The sequence below is a fragment of the Diadema antillarum genome, unplaced genomic scaffold (assembly GCF_040938485.1).
Source record: "Diadema antillarum isolate AM-2024a unplaced genomic scaffold, OU_Dant_1.0 scf00000092, whole genome shotgun sequence".
Taxonomy (NCBI): domain Eukaryota; kingdom Metazoa; phylum Echinodermata; class Echinoidea; order Diadematoida; family Diadematidae; genus Diadema; species Diadema antillarum.
The window spans coordinates 1,700,117-1,722,500 of NW_027270981.1; the positions used below are offsets into that span (position 1 = coordinate 1,700,117).

Consider the following 22,384-nt stretch of genomic DNA (forward strand, 5'->3'; position numbering starts at 1 on the left):
CGCGGCACCTGCAGCTAATTTCAGTTTGCACTAATTTCAGTCTGCATATCAATACATAGTGAACAAAATATTACTGAAAAGTTGACGATGCGTGGTGGTGGCGCTTGACTGGAGACTAAGCTTTCCTTTCCTTGCGTGTTGGCTGCTGCACGCGTGCTCTCCAAGTCACGGCGAGCGGAGTCACGTAGTGCGGCAGTCTTACCTGTGACAGCGGACTACGAAGCACGCATCGAAAGCAGGTCTCTCTTTATCGCCCCATCATATCGGACTCGAGTTTACCAGTGGGACTCGTTGTAGAGAGCGTCATGCAGGTCGTTGTCGGTAGCGGTCGTCGACATTTTCAGTTTCAATGCAAGGAGATGTGCAGTTTCGTTCAGTTTTTGACGTGCTACGGGTTGGTTGATCATTAGTAGGCCTACAGTCATCGATTGCCGATCGTTTAATTTTTGTTTTTCGGCGCAAATAGGATGTTGATTTACAAACTCGACACAATGAGCACCAGATCGTCTTGCATGGTTGATCAAGCGGGCGAATTTAGCAGCGAACCCGCCACGGTCTGTCTCAGCTGTCGCTCTGTACGCAGCAAAGTGAGAAAGATGGTTGCATTTTTACGCGCACATCTACGGCGAAAGAGGCAGATGAGAGCGTCGTCGGCGTCTTCTTCCTCATCTTCATTATCTTCGTCGGCGACGTCGCCGTCATCTATGACCTCCTCTCAAGCTGGCAAGAAAGTCGTCATCTTCGACCTCGGAGGCGTGGTCGTAACACCGCCACAGCGGGCCCTGCAGAAGTATTTTGATCAGATCGGCTTACCCAGGTATGCTACAATGATTCAAAATAATAACATCTTGTTGTGGAGCTTGTTTAATAAAGTCTCATGGGGTCAAACAGTCAAAGTCTACCACTTATTGTTCTCAAAAGAGAAAAACAAACGTGAGCTGCTAAAAAAAAAAAAAAAAAAAAAAAAAAAAAAAGCTTAGGGGATATTAAGTGGCTATTGCCTTGACGCCGCCCGGCATATAGAATTCGTACTGTGGAGTAAGTTGGATAAAAACACGGCATTATTTTCATATAAATGACGCAGTAAAAGAGTAAAACGTGTTTATTACTGTGTGTCTGAGTGTGTGTGTGTGTGTGTGTGTGTGTGTGACATTATTTTGGACACGGCGCCTTTCTCCAAACTCAATTTGCGCAGATTTGTGTGTCAATCAGTAGAGTAGAGAGAGAGAGGATAAAATGGGAAAAAGTGTTTGAAAGTTTGTTTCCAGTATACCAAGGTAATAATTACGAACCGTCGGAGTAAAGCCCATTTAGAAACTACGCCGAAGTTGACAAGGACTGTGGAAAACACTATACCTATGATATAAAACTTATTCCATACATAAATGCTATGATTATGATATCACTTTATTTCCTACTTATTCAGATTGGCCTGATTTCATGTTGTTGTTTTTGTTGTTGTTGTTGTTGTTGTGGAGGGGAGAAAAGGATTCTCCATTGTCATGTTCAACATAACTAGATCGGGTTCGTCTGAATGACTGGAATGATTTTGAGCAGTATCTCTTTGCAATCTCTTCGCTGTTTGTACCTACCGTTTAATAGAAGCCATGCCAAGAAATGGTCAGTATTATTTGCATTTATCAAAGATATTTTTTTTTCTTTAAATCTTTTTGTTTTAGAGTGAATTCAAATTTATGTATTTCACAGAAAATTGTCGGAGGTGGAGTATATGTGTTTACACTGCACGAGTTAAACAGAATCTGACCAACAACAGCAACAACAAAACCAAAAAAAAAGAAGAAAACAAGTGGCGTTTGATTCAGATTCTTGCACGGCTCCAAAGACATTTACTAAATTAACAAAAGAATAAAGTTTCTTGGTCTCAACTCCTGTCTATTTTTTTTCTGGCAAGATGGTGCCGTCAGTAAACCTTTGTCAGTCGAAAATATCCAAATCTTATCCAACGGTGAACTGTCAGTGGTGCCAGATTTTTCTGTTTTGCCCGTTTTTAAATGATTTTTTTTTCTTTTGTATAGGTATGCATAGACTTCAATTTAAAACACCACGAATGTAATGTTACAGTTTTTTACATGAAAGAGAGGTTTCTAAGCTGTTCTAGACATCGTGACCCAGTTATGAATGTCTCTCCAGAGAAGTGGGCCAAATATGGAGAAACATTATCACATTAGGGGGGAATTCCCGGGGGTTCGATATTCATAGGTACGTATATGATTAGAGTTCATATTTATGGTTCGGCGTTGGTGGATATGCCACTTATGTTCGTAGGGGAGAAATATCCGATTCATATTCAAATTGATTTAGTTAGAAGATTCTTTCCTCTCTGAGCTAGATTAAATGCTTTTCCCCCATCTGATTCCATCGTTCCGTTGGAGAAAGATTTGCGTTTTTATGTTCGATCATTAAAAGACAACTTCACCTTTATTATATTGGATTAAGTGAATGCAGCAATATCAGCAGAACACATCTGTGAAAGTTGGAGGAAACCCGAACAATCCGTTCAAAATTATATGAATTTTAAAGTTTCTGCTCAGCGCAGTCACTGCTGTATGAGAAGACTAGTGAAATTTATGATGTCACATTCGTAGAACGATATAGGGAAAATGTAAAGAGAATTTCACAAAATTTCATTTTGTTTGTGTGTGTAAAAGGTGCACATTCCATCGACCAATTTGTTTTTATTTTAATAATTGTTTATGATGTCTCATGCATAGAACGATGTAAGGAAAATGTAAAGAGAATTTCACAAAATTTCATTTTGTGTGTGTGTGTGTGTAAAAGATGCACATTCCTTCGACTTGTCACTGACATTATGTTAATTTCATTCCCCCTGCCTTCTAAAAAGAGTCAGGTTCAGTGCTTGTAGATTACGAGTGAAAAGTACAAATATGTTGAATTTTCTTTACATTTTCATTATATCGTTTTACGCGTGTAAATTTTGAATGGATTGTCCGACTTTCCTCAAACTTTCACTGATATTTTCCATTAATATTGTTGCATTCTTACTCTTCACATGTATAATGAAGGTTAACTTGTCCTTTAAGTGATTCCGAGTCAATCGCAGGACTGTACCGACTATCGTGAATGGGAAATTATCCGAAACCCGCGAGAATTTACTGCAGTCTCCATAAAATCATTAAAGTTCAGATACAAATTAACAACAACTCGGAGAAAGAGGAGAAATAAAGAGATCATGTTTATGAAGGAAATATAAGTTTTTCCGTGCCCGATTTGAATTTTGGAGAATGATTTTACGTCCTGCGTGGGAGACAGCTCTTTGGCATAACTTTTTGCTGACATTTTGCCCTTACTTTGAGAATAGAGACGGGGTTTGATAGAGGCGGTAAAACAGTTTACATTGGTCGATTTGACTGCGTGTACCGTTTGTTTTGATTGCTTTTTCATCGTTGTAAATTTAGCAAACCAAGCCTGAGGTTACACATTTTGTTTGTTCTTTTGGTTGTGGTACAAACCAAGTCACGTTTGAATCCACTCAGTATCACGACTGCGCGGTGAAAAATGCTCCGCAATTTCAACGTTCCATATGTGCTGTATAAGTTAATAAGGCCACATGTCTAACAGTACTTACAATCTAGAAGTATATCTTAGCTGCTTGGTCCTATACATGCTACAAGTTTCCTTTTCTAAATTGTTCCATTGTGTACAAAGTAAAGCTGTTGAAATAATCACTAGATGCTTCCAAAGAAGTAAACCACACCCAAGTGGTAGGAATTGCCATTCATAATTTTCCCCATGGATTGTAATGATCAGTTTAGTAAACGATTTGTATAAGAGAGATAAGGTATGTTCACAGATGTCTCGATAGAGCCAACATAACGCTTGAATGTTTTGGTGCTTTTTGAAATTCAGTTGAACTTCATCACACAGCTCAGTCTGCAAGTCTTACGCGTTTTTTTTTTTTATTGAGCCTTCACAATATTAAATAGTGTCTTTAGTAAACCCTAGCTCTCTACACCATTTACAGTTATATACTAAAATCTCTCTCCTTCCTATCCCCCCCTCTCTCTCTCCCTCCCTCCCCCCCCTCTCTCTCTCTCCCACCCCCCCCCCCCCCCCTCTCTCTCTCTCTCCTGAGCATATTATGCTTTGCTTTTAGACTCTGCACAGTTGATTGTGAAGAAAGAACTATCTGCTTCGTCCGGGAGAAATATCCGATTCATGTATATTCGAATTGATTTAGTTACAAGTTTCCTTCCTCTTTGAGCTAGATTAAATGCTTTTCCCCCATCTGATTCCATCGTTCCGTTGGAAAAAAAGTTTGGCGTGCTTGATGTTCGACCTTTTACAGGACAAGTTTGAGGAAAATCGAACAATACGTTCAAAAGTTATAACTTTTTAAGTTTTTGCGCAGTCACTGCCGTATGAGAAGACTACTACAATTTATAATGTCGTATGCGTAGAACGATTTAAGAAAAATATAGACTTTGTACCAATTAAACATTCCCTCGACTTGTCACTGACATTATGTTAAGGGTATTATTCCCCCTGCCTTCTGAAAGAGGCAAGTCAAGTCTTTCTTTGTACGAGAAAAGTGAAAATATGTTGAATTTTCTTTACATTTTCGTTATATCTTTTCACAAGTCTAACTTTTGAATGGATTGTCCGGCTTTCCTCAAACTTTCACTGATATTTTCTATTCATATTGCTGCATTCTCACAATGCACATTTATAATGAAGGTTAACTTGCCCTTTAAGTGATTCCGAGTCAATCGCAGGACTGTGCCGACTATCGTGAATGGGAAATTATCCGAAACCCGCGAGAATTAAATGCGGGCTCCATAAGATCGCGGAAGTCGAGTAACAAATTAACAAAAACTCAGAGAAAGAGGAAAAATAAAGAAGTCATGTTTATTATGGAAATAATTATAAGCTTTTCCGGTCCTGATTTGAATTTTGGAGAATGATTTTACTTCCTGTGTGGGAGACAGCTCTTTGGTATGCTGACATTTTACTCTTACTTTGAGAATGGATACAGGTTTTGATAGAGGCGGTAAAGCAGTTTACATTGGTAGATTTGACTGTGTGTACCGTTTGTTTTGATTGCTTTTTCATCGTTGTAAATTTAGCAAACCAAGCCTGAGGTTACACATTTTGTTTGTGCATTGGTTGTGGTACAAACCAAGTCACGTTTGAATCCATGCTGTATCATGACTGCGCGGTGAAAAATGCTCCGCAATTTCAATGTTCCATATCTGCTGTATTTATAAGTTAATAAGGCCACATGTCTGACAGTGCTTACAATATAAAAGTACATCTTAGCTGCATGGTCCTATACATGCTACAAGTTTCATTTCCTGAATTGTTCCACTGTGTACAAAGTATAAAAGCTTTTAAAACATCGGTGTTGAAAATAATCACTAAATGCTTACGAAGAAGTAAACCACACGCGAGTGGTATGAATTTCCATACATAATTTTCCCCATAGACTGTAATAATTAGGTTTTTTTTTACAGTAAACGATTTATACAAGAGAGATGAGGTATGTTCATAGATGTATTGATAGAGCCAGCATAACGCTTGGATGTTTTAGTGCTTTTAAATTCAGTTGAACTTCATCACACAGATCAGTCTGCGAGGTGTGACTCGTTTTATATATATATATTTTTTTTTATTGAGCCTTCAAACATTAAACAGTGTCTTTAGTAAGCCCTAGCTCTCTACACAATTTACAGTATATACTAAAATTATAACCTCCTCTCTCTTCTTCCTACCCCCCCCCCCACCCCCATGAGTATTGTTATGCTCATGCTTATGGACTCTACACACTCGATTACGAAGAAAGAACTACATTGTATGTGTAAACATCCGTGTAAAGACCAACTCAATGCGTGCTTTCAAAAAGCATGCACTGTACTATCATAGTGCACTTGTTTTTGCTCCTAAATGGAAAATTCCCCAACGCACTCTCCGTCGTGTAATTTGCTCTGGCGCGAGTCCCGTTAGGCGGCGATTGAGCGATTAGCTGCTATATTATTATTGCAAACTTGGGGGCCAAACTGCACAGTCACATGTAGACATCTTTATTTACACACTGACACTGATTACCCATGGCACTATACGGGGTACCATTAGTTCCACATAGTAACAATTTCTCTCTACGGAATTGCGGATATAGTGACTTGGTAGAATTAAGGACTTCCCGAGGATTTATACTAAGAGTTAATATTCTACAAGGAGCCCCATTCAGAAATTATCACACTCCTTACCAACAAGTGCATTACCACAAGCTGAAATGACATACAGATATGGAAAACGTATGAAATAACACATGATATGAAAATATCACATATATATCAATGTATATACATTATACTTATGTCATGCTATATGATAGCATAAGGAAATGATATGAGCCAATAGCATTATGTGATCTTAAGTAGCATAATGAAATCTTTCAAATGAATATGATGCAAGATGATATAAACACATCTTAGATGCTTCATATAGTAATAATGATGAGATTTGATTATACTTTCAAGTACGAATTCGAATAGTTTCAAGAACGCAGCCACGACCACTTGTTAAACCACTTTACCAAGAATTTAAACTTCTTAATATTACTGAGCTTATGCAATATATAGTTATGATTATGATGATATTTGATCGTACTTTCACGTATACTTATTCGAATAGTTTCAAGAGCGCATCCAAAATCACATGTTAAACCACTTTATCAAGAACTGAAATATCTTGATATTACATACGGATCTTATGCAATATATAGTTATATAATTATGATGATATTTGATCGTACTTTCAAGTACGTATTCGAGTAGTTTCAAGAGCGTATCCAAAATTACATGTTAAACCACTTCATCAAGAATTGAAATTTCTTAATGTTACTGAGCTTTCGCAATATATAGTTATAATTATGATGATATTCGATCGCACTTTCAAGTATATAAATTCGAATAGTTTCAAGAGGGCAGCCACAAGCACATGTTTGACCACTTTATCAAAAACTGAAACTTCTTAATGTTAACCTCAAGCAATATCAACTAGGTATTCTAATTTTATCAGTGGGTCAACGGCCTCAATTCTCTAATCTGTTTTCATTGACTCACTCTCATTGTCAATACAGTACATACCCGTTTCTCTTTATCTTCTCACCAGCACATTACCACGTCACAGGACGCTTTAATACCAATTTAATTTCAGATTTACTGGCCTCAAATTCGGGAACGAGTTGCCACTCCTAATAAAAGCTGTCACTCCTCATAAAAGCTGCCAACAAGCTAACAAAGACCAAGTTAAAGAATCAGCTTATTTCATATAAATGTTGTCTGATTGCATGATACTTTCTCATGACATCACGTATGGTGTTCTGAATGAGTATGTTTTTTTTTTCTAGCTGTCACATAACCATAACCCTAGTATAATCATAATCCTCACATCAAAGTAAACCTAAAAGTAAAACCCTATCTCGACCCTAAACCTAACCCTAAGTCCTTCTGTCCTTGGAGAAACTATTCAATTCAATTCAATTCAAACTTTATTTTCACTTTTTCTTTCCAATTGTCGCAGGAGCAAATGTCATGTCGCCATCACGGATAACTTCCCTTATCACCTTGCTTATGTCCATTTGGGTTTTAGCGTATTAGAAAACAATACCATAAAAAGGAGTTGTGTTAATTCTGAATCAAAGTCACTTGCGACTATTACCGCATACGATATTAATAAGCTATTGTGGTTCAGTTGATAACACCTGTCGATAGGGTCACTGGTTCAAGTCACTCCAGCGGTTATACCCCTATAGAGGCAGGTACTTTCACCCCTATTGACTCGTCATTCGAAGGGGACTTTATATCAGGGGAATGAAACCCAAATATATATATATATATATATATATATATATATATATATATATATATATGGATCAAGTGAATGCAGCAATATTAGTAGAATACCAAGCCCACACTAGTGAGAGTTTGCGGAAGATCGGACAATCCGTTCAAAAGTTATGAATTCTACTTACAGTATGTGACATCACATATGAAAAACAATATAAAGAAAGTACAAAGAAAATTCCACATACTATTTTCACTTACCTATCATAATAAAATAAAACTTAACTTATCTCTATCAGAAAGCAGATGGAACAACGATGCCTTTAATATATTATGTCAGGAACAATTCGGAGTAATGTGTACTTTTCATTTTAAAAAAAATCAATTTTGTTGAATGTTCTTATAGTTTCTTTATATCGTTCTTCATAATGTGACATAACAAACTGTAGTATGAAAGTCTTGTCATCCAGAGATAGCTGCGCTAAACCTCTAAAAATTGATAACTATTGAACGGATCGTCCGATTTTTCCTCAAACATTCACTCATTTCTACTGATATTGCTGCATTCACTCCATAAACATGCTATTTGGGTTTCATTTCCGTCAAATGGTAGCTTGACTTCCTTATTGAAATATGTAAAACACAAACAAAAACACGCAGATTATCTTCCTTTTGCAGTGGCAATTCTCACAGGGTTAGGTAGTGTTTCATATACGCTGACCAAATAAGCACATGTGGTAAGAAGTTAATCATGTTGAGACTAACATTATTGCTAATCTCCTGAGCAATTAACAAGTGAACGAACTTTTTTTTTTCCTTTCCAGCGGAAGTAGATTGTTAGATTTATTTCTAAAGATGAAAGTTCAGCAAACTAATTTATCGCGTTCGTCATGTTCGCGTATGACGGGAAACATGAAATAAAATTCTAGGAAATAGGAAATGCTCGACATTCACCGGGTTTGATGTGATTTCATTCCTATTAAGAGATTAACGTAGGCGTTCAGGGGCAGGTTTTACACTCAGATTCTTATGATCGTCGATTTAATTGATGGCAAGAAAAGAAGATTTGAATAATGTTCAATCTGCCTGCCGTGCAGTTCGAGCTCTTCCGTCACATCTGTCATAGCGAGGGTAAAAGGTAAAGGGGATCTGTAGTGTCGCGGGTGAGGCTTATGTCGCTTAAAGGGGGAATCTCGACCAGTTAAAAGTGATTAGTCTGAAAAGAATGAGTGACATCATCAGCACACTCATTTGCCTTTTCGTATAAACTGTGATAAAGATGAAATGCATTTTTTTTTAAAGACCGGGAGCCTGTCACCGCGGCGGTGGGTATGGACTGAAGAATGTATAGGTTTTCTGGTCAGCAAATTCAGCAGTCTACCGTTGCATTCAACAGCAAAACTGAACTCTAAGTTTGCTGGACATGGTGACGTAGTTTACATGCAAACCGTATTCCACGCACTTGAAGTACATTAGTAAGGACAGGTGAACTCGATATTTGCTTCTTACTTCATACTCATGAATTAGAATTAATTGGGTGATAATCTAAAAACAAAAAGTAACACACACCAGCAAAGTCTGTTGTGGGGAGGGGTAGTACTGAATTTAGCAACGGATCCCTAATTTTAGAATCAGCACTTTTTAATGTTTGTCCACCCATTCTCTAGTTTCTAGGGGACAGACAGACACCTGTCAAATCGGCAACATCCGATCTAATCACAAGATCCTAAGATGACTTGGACCGAAATCCAGGTACCCTATAGGCACCGCACAGAGTATAGAAACTCATTTCACTGTTCTCAGGCATAAGCTGTAGCAGCTGAGAATATGGGCGTGGACTCTAGCGTCCTGTTGCTACTAGCAACGCGAGAAATACGTATTTTGGGCGGGAATCAGAACCGAAGGACGGTGTCCTCGAATATTATGTGACAGGTAAAGGGTGCATGGTATCTTCACATTGTTGTTCCTGTTGCTGTTTTTTTTTTAATTCTGGAGCTAAAATAAACACTAAACAACCATGCACAACAGTTAATAATAAAAGAGAGGGTATAGGATAGCACGCATGATGATGTAGGGGACGCGAAAGTGTACGGTAGGAGTCAGCAGAGTCTCGCAAATCTCACAACGGAAGTATGCATGGCTTCATCGCCGGCTCCAGACGGTAGACGATAGACCGAAAGGAGGGGGTAGACGTCTTGATCTCAGGAGTTTAGTTTTCAGCTCCTCTCAATACACTTTATGCTCCTCTGCCACGTACACATTTCTAGTCACGTAATATCTTTGAAATATCGTCTATAAATGGTGTCAGGCATTTTCATTTTTCTAGTTTTCTAATGAAAGAGGGCTTGACTTATGCCTCTCGCAAAATGGATGGGAAATTACCCGTAACATATATTGGTAATGAGTTGACGGAATGTGTATATCCTTTAAAAAAAAAGGAAATTTCGTTGAATTCTCTGTAAGTATTTGTTCTACTGCAACATCACAAATTATTGTAGACTTCTTATCCAGCAATGACGGGACGCATGAACCAAACTAAAAAAAAAATAATAATAATAAGAACCATAATTTTGGAAAGGGAGGATTGTCCTATTTTACCCAAACTTCATCAATGTGTACTACTAATATTTCTGCTTCCATTGAATCCACAAGTATTTTTTTTTGCGGTAGATTTGCCTTCAATGCTTGGTTTTTTATTTGTCTGAATGTCTCCCCCAGCAAGCCATTCGTTCAAACCATTCTTGTGTTCGAAGGCGTGCATTCTTCGTGCCGAGGTGGGGGGGGGGGGGAGGGAGGAGGGACACAATGTTCCTCCTGCAAGCATGATCTATGCATGCATGGTCTTCCGTGAATGAATCTTTATGTGCTGAATCATGAGGTCGATTAATGTCAGGTGTACACAGTCATGCCTTGTACTTTTGTTCATGTTCCACTTCTTTGTTTGCTCCTTCCCTCCCCCTCCTACCCTTTGATAGTATTTGGAAACACACATTTTTAGCACGCTATAAGACCGACATAAAATTGTCTTTTCTCCTATCCTTTCAATGTTTTCACATCAATGTATCTTAAAAACTGTATATACCGCTTTATTACACGCATCACAATATATTTCTGAAGTATCATTAAAGGAAACACAAATGCATTTGTTACTGTTCTCTATATCAAGTTATTTACAAACTGTAAACCAATTCTGTGTGTCCCCAACATTGCAATGTGTGCGCCCTTTCACATGACAACTTATCAATGAACAAACGAGTGAATGAACGAACGAATGAACGAATAGAGAATGGATGAATAAGAGTAAGTGAATGAGTGAATGAAAGAATGAATAGAGAATGAATGCATGATTGGATCAAAGAGATAAACTTTGAAGAAAGATATGTCCGTTCAACGTCGATTTATGGCAGAAATGGCTCATGTTGTTACCGAACACAACGGTATGATCTTGGTATAATGTATTGCGCTAACGTTGATCAATTTACTGAATTGGTATAATCAAGGAGGTACTAGAATGGAGCTACAAACGAAATGTAGCTCCATGGAATAATGAAGGAGGTACTAGATGAGCCTAATACCCCCTTGGTATAACCATGGAGCTACAGTGGTGTAGCCTAATACAGCTAATAGTGTTGAAAATGTGGATGACCCCGAGGGAAGTAAAGCCATCGTGGAAACGCTCTGGCAGAATTGGGAGCCGTGCATTTGTGTCTCGAAGCAAATTACATCTTGCAGGACTGAGGTCTGCACGAACATTGCGTGTCGAAAGTAATTCTTACAATTGTTTTTCTCTATTTCAAGCAATGACAAACGTATCATATAACACCCAACTTAGCGGAGGTCTACACCTGTTTGTTTACCATTGTTGCACTGGTCCGTCCGTCCTAACACGCACGCACCCACACTCTTTACGCAGAAGGAAAAACAAACAAACAAACAAACAATGAAAGCATCAGGTATTTAGAATGAGCAAACGGATTGTGTTGTGTTTCTGCGATCTTTCTGTTTGACAAATGAGAACTTCATCTCACAGATGATATTGCTTATGATGAATAGGTGGAAAATGAGAACAATGATACATTGTATACAGTGATTGGGCTGAAACTTGTATATTGCACGGAATGATAGAAATCAGAGATTGGGGGAGTATAGAAAGTGTGTAGAGCCCAAACTTCGCAGCCATATTTTGTTTATCATATTTTTCAATCTTCATACCTCACCCCCTCCGCCATTGATCATGCTTCACCGCTTATGATGCGGTATTTATTAAAATAAAAGCGGTTGTGTTAGTGCATGATGGTGCACTCTATTCGTGCCGTTCCCTATTATAGTTGTGAACTTGTAATCTCTGGGTCAATTTTCTTCAAAAAAACATTTGAGGGAAAATGATCATCTAACCGTTAAATCAATCCATTAAACGCATGGTATTTATGAAGATTGTTTAAACTAACCCAAGAAGAAGATATCATTGTCTTTTCAAATGTGCTTATGTGGTTACGGCGGATAACACTGCTGCGTAAAACTTTCGTGAAAATTCTATACGACTTTCTGATTATTATATCTGAATTCACATAATCTTGTTGTATCTATTATGACAGTTCAAGCTTCGAACCCATGACCTTCTGTTCAATGTCCAGACTCTTATCCACTGTAGCACGCAGTGTGAAGACAGTCAATTCTTTCATAATGATTAGAAGCCAGTCCCCGCTGTCACTTCGTATGAATGTTGACCGAGAAACACATAGCAATAGCATGACCCCTTTCCTATAATGAACAGACGAACGAACAAACACACAAACCAACAAACAAACAAACACATAAACAAACGAATCAACGGAGAAGTGTTGCTCCGTTAATAGCGGAAGGGGTCACACCCCCTTGTAAATATGATGGCCCGCTCGTTTTAAAGTTGACATCAAGCTGCGAATGAGTCATAACAGTACTCCAAGGAAAGACGAGATTAATCTTAAGCTGTAATTTCATCGTTTCGCGGCCTTAGTCTTCAAATCCAGTGGGGTCCACCCTGCAATTATTGCACTGACCATAAGCATAATTGGCTATCATTAAGTTTCGAAAGAATCCCATTTATAAGGTCAAAATAAGTGATCAATAATCCTTCGATAGCTGTATTATAGTGTGCACTTGTTCTTCGACGCTTAGTAGGCGACTTTAATGTAAATTATTCAATTAAAATTCAAACAGAGTTTTTAAAAAAGAGGCCACACAAAATGGATTTTTGTTCTTCCATTCTTTTTTTCACGTCTCATCGTACCATTAGATGATTACAGCAATAAACATTGTAATTTTCATTATTATGTCACAAAGGCAAGGTATTCTTTAGAAGATTTCTGAGGCTTATCTGTTCGCATGCACTGCTTGCATGCTGCACACATTAACACGCTAATGCAATATACCCTGTGCGATGTGAATACGTGTGATAACATAAAATTGCACGTAAGTCATAATCGTAATTATAGCTCATTATGCTGACATCATAATAGATACAGGAAACTGCGCTTGAGTAACACGATACAGGTGGTATTATGAACTGCCGGCAATCAGGGATAGCCTGGTGGTAGTGTCGCTGCCCAGAAAGCAGTAGATGACAGGTTCGAATCCCGCCGTTCCTTTTTTTCCGACATGTTTGTTAGATTGCAAATCAGCAGTTGCGATCTTACAAATTTCAATTTTAGAGGGAGACAAACTGAATAAAATTAACACCTCAACTTTCAACTCCTCTGATTGATACTCTTTTGCTTTCAAACTTTATTCTAATTTGCTCACAATATATTTGCAAAATGCTCCTATAGCTGTTATAGAAAGTTGACTCTATGAAATGTACGATTAAAAGAAAGGTACTTCGCTTCATATTTCAATTGGAGAAAATGTAAACAACTGGAACCTAAACGTTTGAATGCCTGCGTAACAATATTGAAATACTCAGCACACAGTGCGTCAAACAGAACTTGCGTCGTAGTGATCACTACTTTGCCTTCTTCATCGATCAGTCTGTATTACTTCGTCATCGTCATGAATATTCAGTGATGCGTTTGATAACAGACCTGACCACCTGGATGTCCACAGTGACCTTAAAATATATAAATATAATATCTGCCTTAAGCACAAAGAGAGGGGAAGGGCAGAAATAGAAAGCGGGTATATATATATATGTATATATATGTATGTATATATATATATATATATATATATATATATATATATATGTGTGTGTGTGTGTGTGTGTGTGTGTGTGTGTGTGTGTATGTACGTGTAAAAAGAGAAGGGGAGAGAGATGGAGACGAAGAAAAGATGAGGACTTTGCTAGTTATATCTCATTTGACGTCCTGTGGTTATTAAGTTGTAATCAAGTATTTCCGTCAGTTCTGAATATTCGCCCTGTCGCAAAATGATTGTAGTTACTCCTCCTCAATGATCACATTCGTAATTCAGTTTTTTGTTTGTTTAGAGTAGACAATACAAATAGAATCACTTCCATACAAACGTTACCCAATGACATTTGTCTGACTATATTTTGGCGCCGGTGGAAATTGATTACCAACCAAAATAATTTGTCACTGTTTTCCACGAAAAAGAGAACCCACCACAACTTATTTCCGCGTGTTTTCAATGAATAAAATTAATCATTACCGCATCCACAATACTGTGCGGACGAAGAAATCGGCAAATATGTCAGTATGAATTGGATGATATGACAATCAATTAGCATTATAACGGAATAGGTAGGTCGTTAGGTAGATAAATAATTGTGTATATATACTCAACGTGTGGCATGTGTGGTTGCCTCTGTGTCTGCTGCGCGCACGTGGTGAGTAATGTGACTGCTAAATGATTATCTTCTCGATATAGATATATGTAATATACCATCTTTGTGTACCTGGCAGGAGGATGCGGGGGGGGGGGGGGGAGGGAGATGGGGAGTGGTTAATACAAGGATGAAATGATTTCATTCAATTTCGACATTCATTTCATTTCAAACTGTGCGTTATGTTTAATGTGTCGCAGCAAATCCTTTAAAATGGACTGAACGCTTCTGTCACTTAATATATCGCACATTTTTGTTTGTAATTTTTGTTGCATGTACATTTCCTGCAACTCTTATTCTCAAATTTGCGTGTTAGACTTAATGAATGGACTAAAACCTTAGTCCTTTAAAAAAATGCATATGTCATGACTATTTTCATGAAAGTGGTATACAGAGGTATACATTTGTTCTTTTTTTCTTCAAACAACAACGGTATTGTCGAGTTCTGTGTGTGTGTGTGTGTGTGTGTGTGTGTGTATGCGTTGTGGGTCTCTCTTTCTCTCTCTCCGTCTATATAATTTTCTCTCTCTCTCTCTGTGCTTGTCAAAGCATCAATGACACATCGTATCTTTCTACCATTTTGTTCAATCAATCAATCAATCAATTTATCAACCTAATTACAGTATATATAATATCCATCTGCCATCCCAAGTATATTTCTCTCTCTCTCTCTCTATTCCTCTGAATCTCTCTCTCTCTCTCTCTAAATATATATATATTCCTCTGAATTACCTCCTTTCCATATAGAGTTACAAAATAAAATTGTATTGCTTACTTTGTTTATTTATCAAAAAAAAAGTTGATATCATTATAATTGTATCCTTGATTTTTTTTTAAAACTTAGGTGATTCGGAGTTCCTTAAAATATATGTATTCATGTAGGCGTTTTGTATATTGTATTACTTTATGTGGAAATAAAATCACTTGAATTCAATTGAATTGAAAAAAAAAGTATATATATATATATATATATATATATATATATACAATATATATATATATATATTTATAACATCTATTTATTTATTCATTGATAGACAGAAAAAAGAGAAAGAGAGATGTGTGTGTGCAATGCCGTCTCTCTGTCTCTCTCTCTCTCTCTCTCTCTATATATATATATATATATATATATATGTATATATATATATATATATATATATATATATATATATATATATATGTATATACATACACACATAGTTGTTGTTATTGTCATGTTTCCAGATGACCAGAGGGGCGGATGCTATTGTTTAACAGTCGTCCGCATCTTGGTCGCTATCTCTGTCGTTGTCATTGATCAGCCATGGCGCTCCTCCAAGACCTGAACAATCCTATCAACACGTGTAGGCTCTGTCATGCTGTCTCTTGTAAACTATAGGTGTAAGAGGGGGAGGGGGTGGGTGGGATGGAAGGGAGGCTATCTGTCCTGCACAGTGACTTGCGCAGCAGTCTAGACGGATGGGGGGGGGGGGGGGGTGTAACCTCACTGTATGCATTTATTCAAAGGGGGATTCTAGTACAGTTTAAAGTTCGCCTGAAAAGAAGGAGTACAATTTTCTTTGAACAACAATGAAAATGTGATCAAAATTGAAGAAAAAATAAGGAAGTTATGACATTTTGATGTTTTGCTAATTTTCAGGAAACATTTCATGAGCAGTCAATATGAAAATGCAAATGGTAAAGTGATGTTGTCATCCATTCATAGCTTGCTATCTAGTTTGTATGTACACAAAACTTTGAAATGTCCAGTTTTTCAGTCAAACGCAAATACGCCCAGTCTCAAATCCTGGTATATCTTACTGGATCATCTGAAGTTATTTTAACCAGGAATAACGATATGTTTTACACTTTAATAGCAGAAACACTGAATTTGCTCTTTTTTTTTTACACGATCAATGGAAAATTGTGAGGTGATGACGCCATCAGCTTATTCATTTGCATATTCGTTTCAACTGTTTTGCAAAAATTGGCGAAGCTTCACAATTTCATAATTTTCATCCGATTTTGTTCATTTTTTTTCACTGTTGTACTCTTAAGATTAACTCTTTCTTATGATACTAACATAACTTTACTGGAATTCCACTTTGAGATAAAGGTTGTGATCCACACCTCCTTACCTTAATTTGAGCTGAATGAATTTAAAAAAACAGAAAACACGGCATCCGTTTGCAATTCCTTGATTTTGACCGCCAAAGAAAAAGCCTGACAAATTACCAAATATTGGCAATTTTAAAGGAACATTGTCTAGTACATCTACAGACGTGCAAATGGAATAAATGAATTTAGAATTTCATTTATACAAACATTCATTACATTATTAGTGGTCCATTTCATCCATTAATATGGGCATTCCTTGATTTTGCCCACCAAAGGAAATGGCTGCCAGATTACCAATTCATATGCGATCTTAAAGAAACGTTTTCTAGTAAATCTATAAACGTGGAATATACAAAGTGGAAAGAATTAATTCAAAGTTTCATTTTACAAACATCAATTACATTTCCATAAGTGGTCCATTTCAGTTGCCATTGATATGCAAATAAATACCGAATTATGAACATTTCTTCCTTGGAAGTCTAATTTCGTGTAAATTCATTTTGCAATAGGCATGCAATTGTATTGATATAGCCAGTTATCAAATGGGACAATGATTTAAGCGTGCCAGGATTCAAATCAGGTAGTCTAACGTTATTAATTTCGCCTCAGAACTGGGCTAATTGGATTCAGTGCACTTGACCTACTGTGTATGCTGAAAAGCAGGCTTCCAAATTTGTACTCTAGATTCCTCGAGCTAACATATATTTCGACAAGCCCACACAAGACTACGTCGTGACATACATGAAGCGACAATATTGTTATTTTCTTCTTTTTTCAGCACCTGTCGTGAGCTGGAAGGACGCCAGGATGAGCCCGTTATGTGTCATTACCATGATAATTATCTCTTTACAAGTCGCATTACGCACTACGCCCAATAAGTTCGTGCGTATTCATTCCACGGAATAGACCGATTCTGTAATGTATTCAGATTTTATGCACGCTTTGTTCACAAAAGTTGCCCCATAACAACCACAAAGTCTGCCGGAGGCTTGTCCAACTTCACAACAACTGGGATAACTCCTGCGTATGGAGGTTAACAGGAAGCAGTGTGTATAGGTGAATGTAATGCTTCGTTACTAGGCTGTTTAAAAAGAAACGTCCATAAATTGTAATAAATTGCAAAAACACGGTCCATTACACTAGTTTCAGTCGCATCGCAACTACTAACCCACTGATCTCGCCGAGACGTTGTTGTTGTTCTGTTTTGTTTTTTGCGCCCTCGATTTGAATGGGAAAGAATGCAGTGGCGGTCAACTTGTGAATTTTCATAAAATCTTATCGTGCAATCTTTTGAAAATGCAGCAAGTAGACCGTCAAATTGTACAGGACAGATAAAATCTCCCGTCGATATAAGGCCAAGGTGGTTTCTTTTGGAAACAGGCGGCAAGAGAACGTCGACATGAGACGAAAATTTGCTCTCAGTGAAGGTGTCATACATCTTCATTTTGCTGGTCAGTGTATTTAAGGGCAGTTTCAACAGTGGTGGGATTATAAGACTCTGTAAATACCTGCGCGCAGGGGAGGGAATGTTTGCCGGCGACTATTTGTTTGTTTGTTTGGTTTCTTATCTTTTCCCAACATTACTCGAAAAGTTAAGAACAAATTTCATGAAATTGTCAGCATCAGACAGTCTTGGTAAATGGATCAGACGTTTATTTTTCTCTTTGTTATTCAGTAAACCAGGTTCATGATCTCTACCCAGGATTTCAGTAAAGGATGCGGATAGCAATCTGTGACGTTTTAGTGACCCCATGACCTCGACGGGTGTTCGCGCTTTCCGTGTGCGTCTAGTTTAACACTATCAATACCAATATCTGCCAGAGCGCGCGGAGCGCCAGTTGCAATCTGTTTGTGGAGTGTAAAAATATCTATACTCATATTTTGGCTCTAGGGCTCATTCGAAGTCGCCGATGACACAGACATAGAGGAGAGAGCATAAGATAAATGTGAAAAGGGAACGAAACGTCCTGAAGCGATCGGCTCCATTCTGCCAAGAATGATAGGAACAAACATCGGAAACAACCAGACATCTTAGCGATATATGGGACTGATAGGAAGACGCGCGGTATGATGCTCCCCGGTTTCGATTCCCGCTTTTCTTCACTTCTTATTCACACTATATCATCATAATACAAATCTCATCCCATCGTCAAACCTTTTGTCCGGTGACGAAGAGTCTGGGGGGGGGGGGGGGGGGGGAGGGGAAGGGGAGGAGAGGAGGCGCATGGCATCGACAACAGTTGTAGATTGAACTGACATGTGGTCTTCAATCGCTTGACCAGGATTTCTGAGATGTCCCCCAATCTATTGATCGTTTGAGACTTAAAACAAGAAAACATTTTCCTTATAATTATTGTACTTTTTCACTTTATAGAATGTCTGTGCATTTCACCGATGATGCATGATGCGATGCTTGTGTTAAAACTCATTACAATTTTGCTACATAAGTTTTTGTTGTATTTGTTTCTCTGTATCTTCTTGCTTCGTTTTGTTTGTTTTTGTTTTTGTTTTTTGCTGGATAAACACATTGATGAAGTGACAGTTCTGACGTCAGGATCTTAACAAGTCGAACATGGATGGCTTAAGTGTCAAAATGTACCTGACAATTTTGACGAACGAAGAGAATGTTTTGCCTCGAGATTTACGCTTGAGATTATTGATTCAGCTTATAGAAATTGAGAATTGTACCGATATAGATAGGCGCCATTGAAGGTTCAGAGTACCTGACTGTGTCGTACGTGTCCGACGGGAAATTCGATGATTTCTCTTCAGATGCCACACTGTTACCCGATATGACAAATTTTCGCTTGGCCAGTTTTGATAGACGCCAATAATTCTGTACCGTCGGAGCGTATCCTACCTGGGTGTAGGCCTGTAACACCGCATGGGAAGGAAATACCTCCTGGCTGCTCCCGTGACGAAGGGACACCGTGGGATAAATGAGGGTTTGTCAATATTATGCATGTCTGTTAATACACTCTTCCCCCTTTGGCACCGGCGTACTCTTAACCGTGACACGACATTTGCTCCTGCGACAATTGCTCCCGTCTTTTCTCCAAGGACTTGTAGGGTAAGGGTTAGGGCTGTGATAGTTTTCAGGTTTAGTTTGATGTCAGGATTGAGATTTGGGTAAGGGTTAAGGTTATGTTTGCGGGTAGATTTTGTGTTTTGACTCAGCATGCAGATGATGGGAGCAATATTGCAACAAATGCGCTGTGTGGCGTTTTCATTCAAGTAAAACTATAATTGTATCTAGTTCCAACTGCATATATATATATATATATATTCACAAGTATATTAATGCATAAAGATGTTCTTTCTTTTGTCTTGTTTTATATATACACATATAGAGAGCGTGTGTGTTGTGTTGAGTGTGTTTGTGTCTTGTGCATTACATGAATTTTGACTGAGGTCCTATAATGGGGGACTTTAGCACTCCGTCAAATAAGGCATAGCGACCCGTATTCTACAGGTCAATAGAAAACAGAACAAAACCCACAAGCTTGCTCCATGGTCAAAGGCCTCTTTACCCCCTACACAATTGATGTATTATGGTCATCTTCGTGTTATTACATACCACGCACCAGTAAACATTACGGCCTCGTTTGTTGCAGTTGCGGGCATTAGCGTTCGTGGCATCGTTTGGAAATGAACAACAAAGAAACCAAAACCAAAAACCAAAGCAATTTTTTAAAAAAATCGAAACCATGCAGCCAAACATTGTTAGATCATATCTGTCTTCCAAAGTTAAATGTAATTACTCATAATATTCAGCTTCCTGGATGTGACCATTCATTAAATATGAATCAGTTTTAGTTTAACTAACGATTGTTTGAACAGCGTTGTTAGAACTCATTCGTTCATTCAGTTGTTTTTTACTTTTGTTTTCATCCTTTCAAAGTATTAACGCCAGCCTACGCCTTCATTGTTTTGTTTTGTTTTGTTTTGTTTTGTTCATTTAGGGTAAAAACCAGTTTGTCATCGAACCCAGAACGAAGTCAAATGTATACCCATTATAGTTAAAATACGAATCCCGAAACACAATACAATATAGATATCAATATCGAAATGCAAAATACTGAGGAGGTGATAGCATAACTATAATCACATTAACACTAACACTACCCACTGGTCTTAAGCTTATAACGAACTCTGTCGTAATCGGCAATATTAGATTCTATGTACATTGTATTTCCCATCACCAACTGTGGGGAAGTGGAAAGCTTTCTATATAGCTTCCTGTCGAAGAATAAGGTGCAAACCCGCTGAAGAGGTCCTCGGATGATGTTTGTTATTCCGAAGGTTCGTTATTCAGAAGCACGCAAATTTCCTATAGGCGAGTTACATTTTCATTAATCCGGAAATGAAAAAGGGTTCGTTGATCCTTACAAATGTTGTAGCACTATTCCGAAGATTCGTTTCCGAAGGTACGTTAATTTCGAAAATAAAACAAGATTCGTTATTTATGAAAAATGGCTCGTTGATACGAACATTATTTTGTAGCGCTATTCCGAAGATGCGTTTCCGAAGGTAAGTTAATTCCTAAAATAAAACAAGGTTCGTAATTCTGAAGGTTCGTTTAATCCAAAACGAAATAAGATTAGTTATCTGAAAACGAACAGACGGTAGGCCTATACGTAATAACGAAGCTTCAGAATCACAAACCTTGTTTCATTTTCGGACATACGAACCTTCGGAATAACGAACCTCGGAATAACGAACTGTAACCCATCCAACATCCTTACCAGAAAACGGGCAAATGATGCCGTCCCCTCTTATTAGGGTAAAGGGTTCCCGCACCAAAGGACTGCTCAGCAGACGATATCTACCTGGCACGAAGTGTCATCCGAGTAGTAAATAAGTAACCCGGGAGTCCCCTGTTGTTCTGAATTTATTACGTATTTGTTACTTTTGACAGTGTGATTTGCTTGTGTCCTCGGTCGTATTGAATTCATGATAATGATGATGGTATGTATCGAGACGAGTAAACGGGGTCACTTCTCTGGAGAGTTGTTATTGTGGCAAACGTATTGTGTACGCATTTTGTCCAGCAAGCAAACACAAACGAGCTTTCGGCATGTAAAAGGCCGTGTAGTCATCTTCTTGTTTTTGCCGGAAGGTGCTCAAAGAAAAATTCTTCTCCACGTTTTAAATTGCTTTAATAAATGAAGTAGATTCAAATCAAACGAACAGCAAAGCCAGACTTACAATACAAAATAGGTAAAAGTAAAGTACTGAGGGTTTTTATGCTTTCAAGTATTCATGACTGCGTAACTAGGGCGATACGAAGAGATGGTGTCGTAGCGGCAAAAATGGAAACACATTTTGTATAATCTGCGTCTTTTTTACGTTATTGTTTTTTTGCTTAACACTTTGAAAAAGTTGAATTGTTAGGTGATGATGTCATCATCTGATCTAAACTGCATAATCATACAATGCTGTTTGGCATCACTTTTTTTAATATAAAAAGCAAATGTAAATTTGTAAGAACGTGTCCGTCATTTCTTTTTTTTTTTTTTGCGTTGATCTAATATTGGCAAAGCTTTCAGTGATGTCTGCAGTTTTATATTCTGCATTTTTTTTGTAAAGATCATCTTAGCTGTTGACTCGAGTTTCCATTTTATCAATAGAGCATCGGGCT

At 37.8% G+C, this 22,384-nt stretch overlaps 1 protein-coding gene across 1 annotated transcript in view; it reads left to right on the forward strand.

The window, feature by feature from the left end:
* The first annotated feature begins 491 nt into the window (after positions 1-491).
* The window catches only part of LOC139718291 (bifunctional epoxide hydrolase 2-like), a 78,108-nt gene continuing 56,215 nt past the window's right edge, over positions 492-22,384 (forward strand). Inside the window, exon 1 of the mRNA XM_071629775.1 lies at positions 492-817. Coding sequence (XP_071485876.1) covers positions 492-817 — 326 coding nt within the window. The remainder of the gene's footprint in view (positions 818-22,384) is intronic.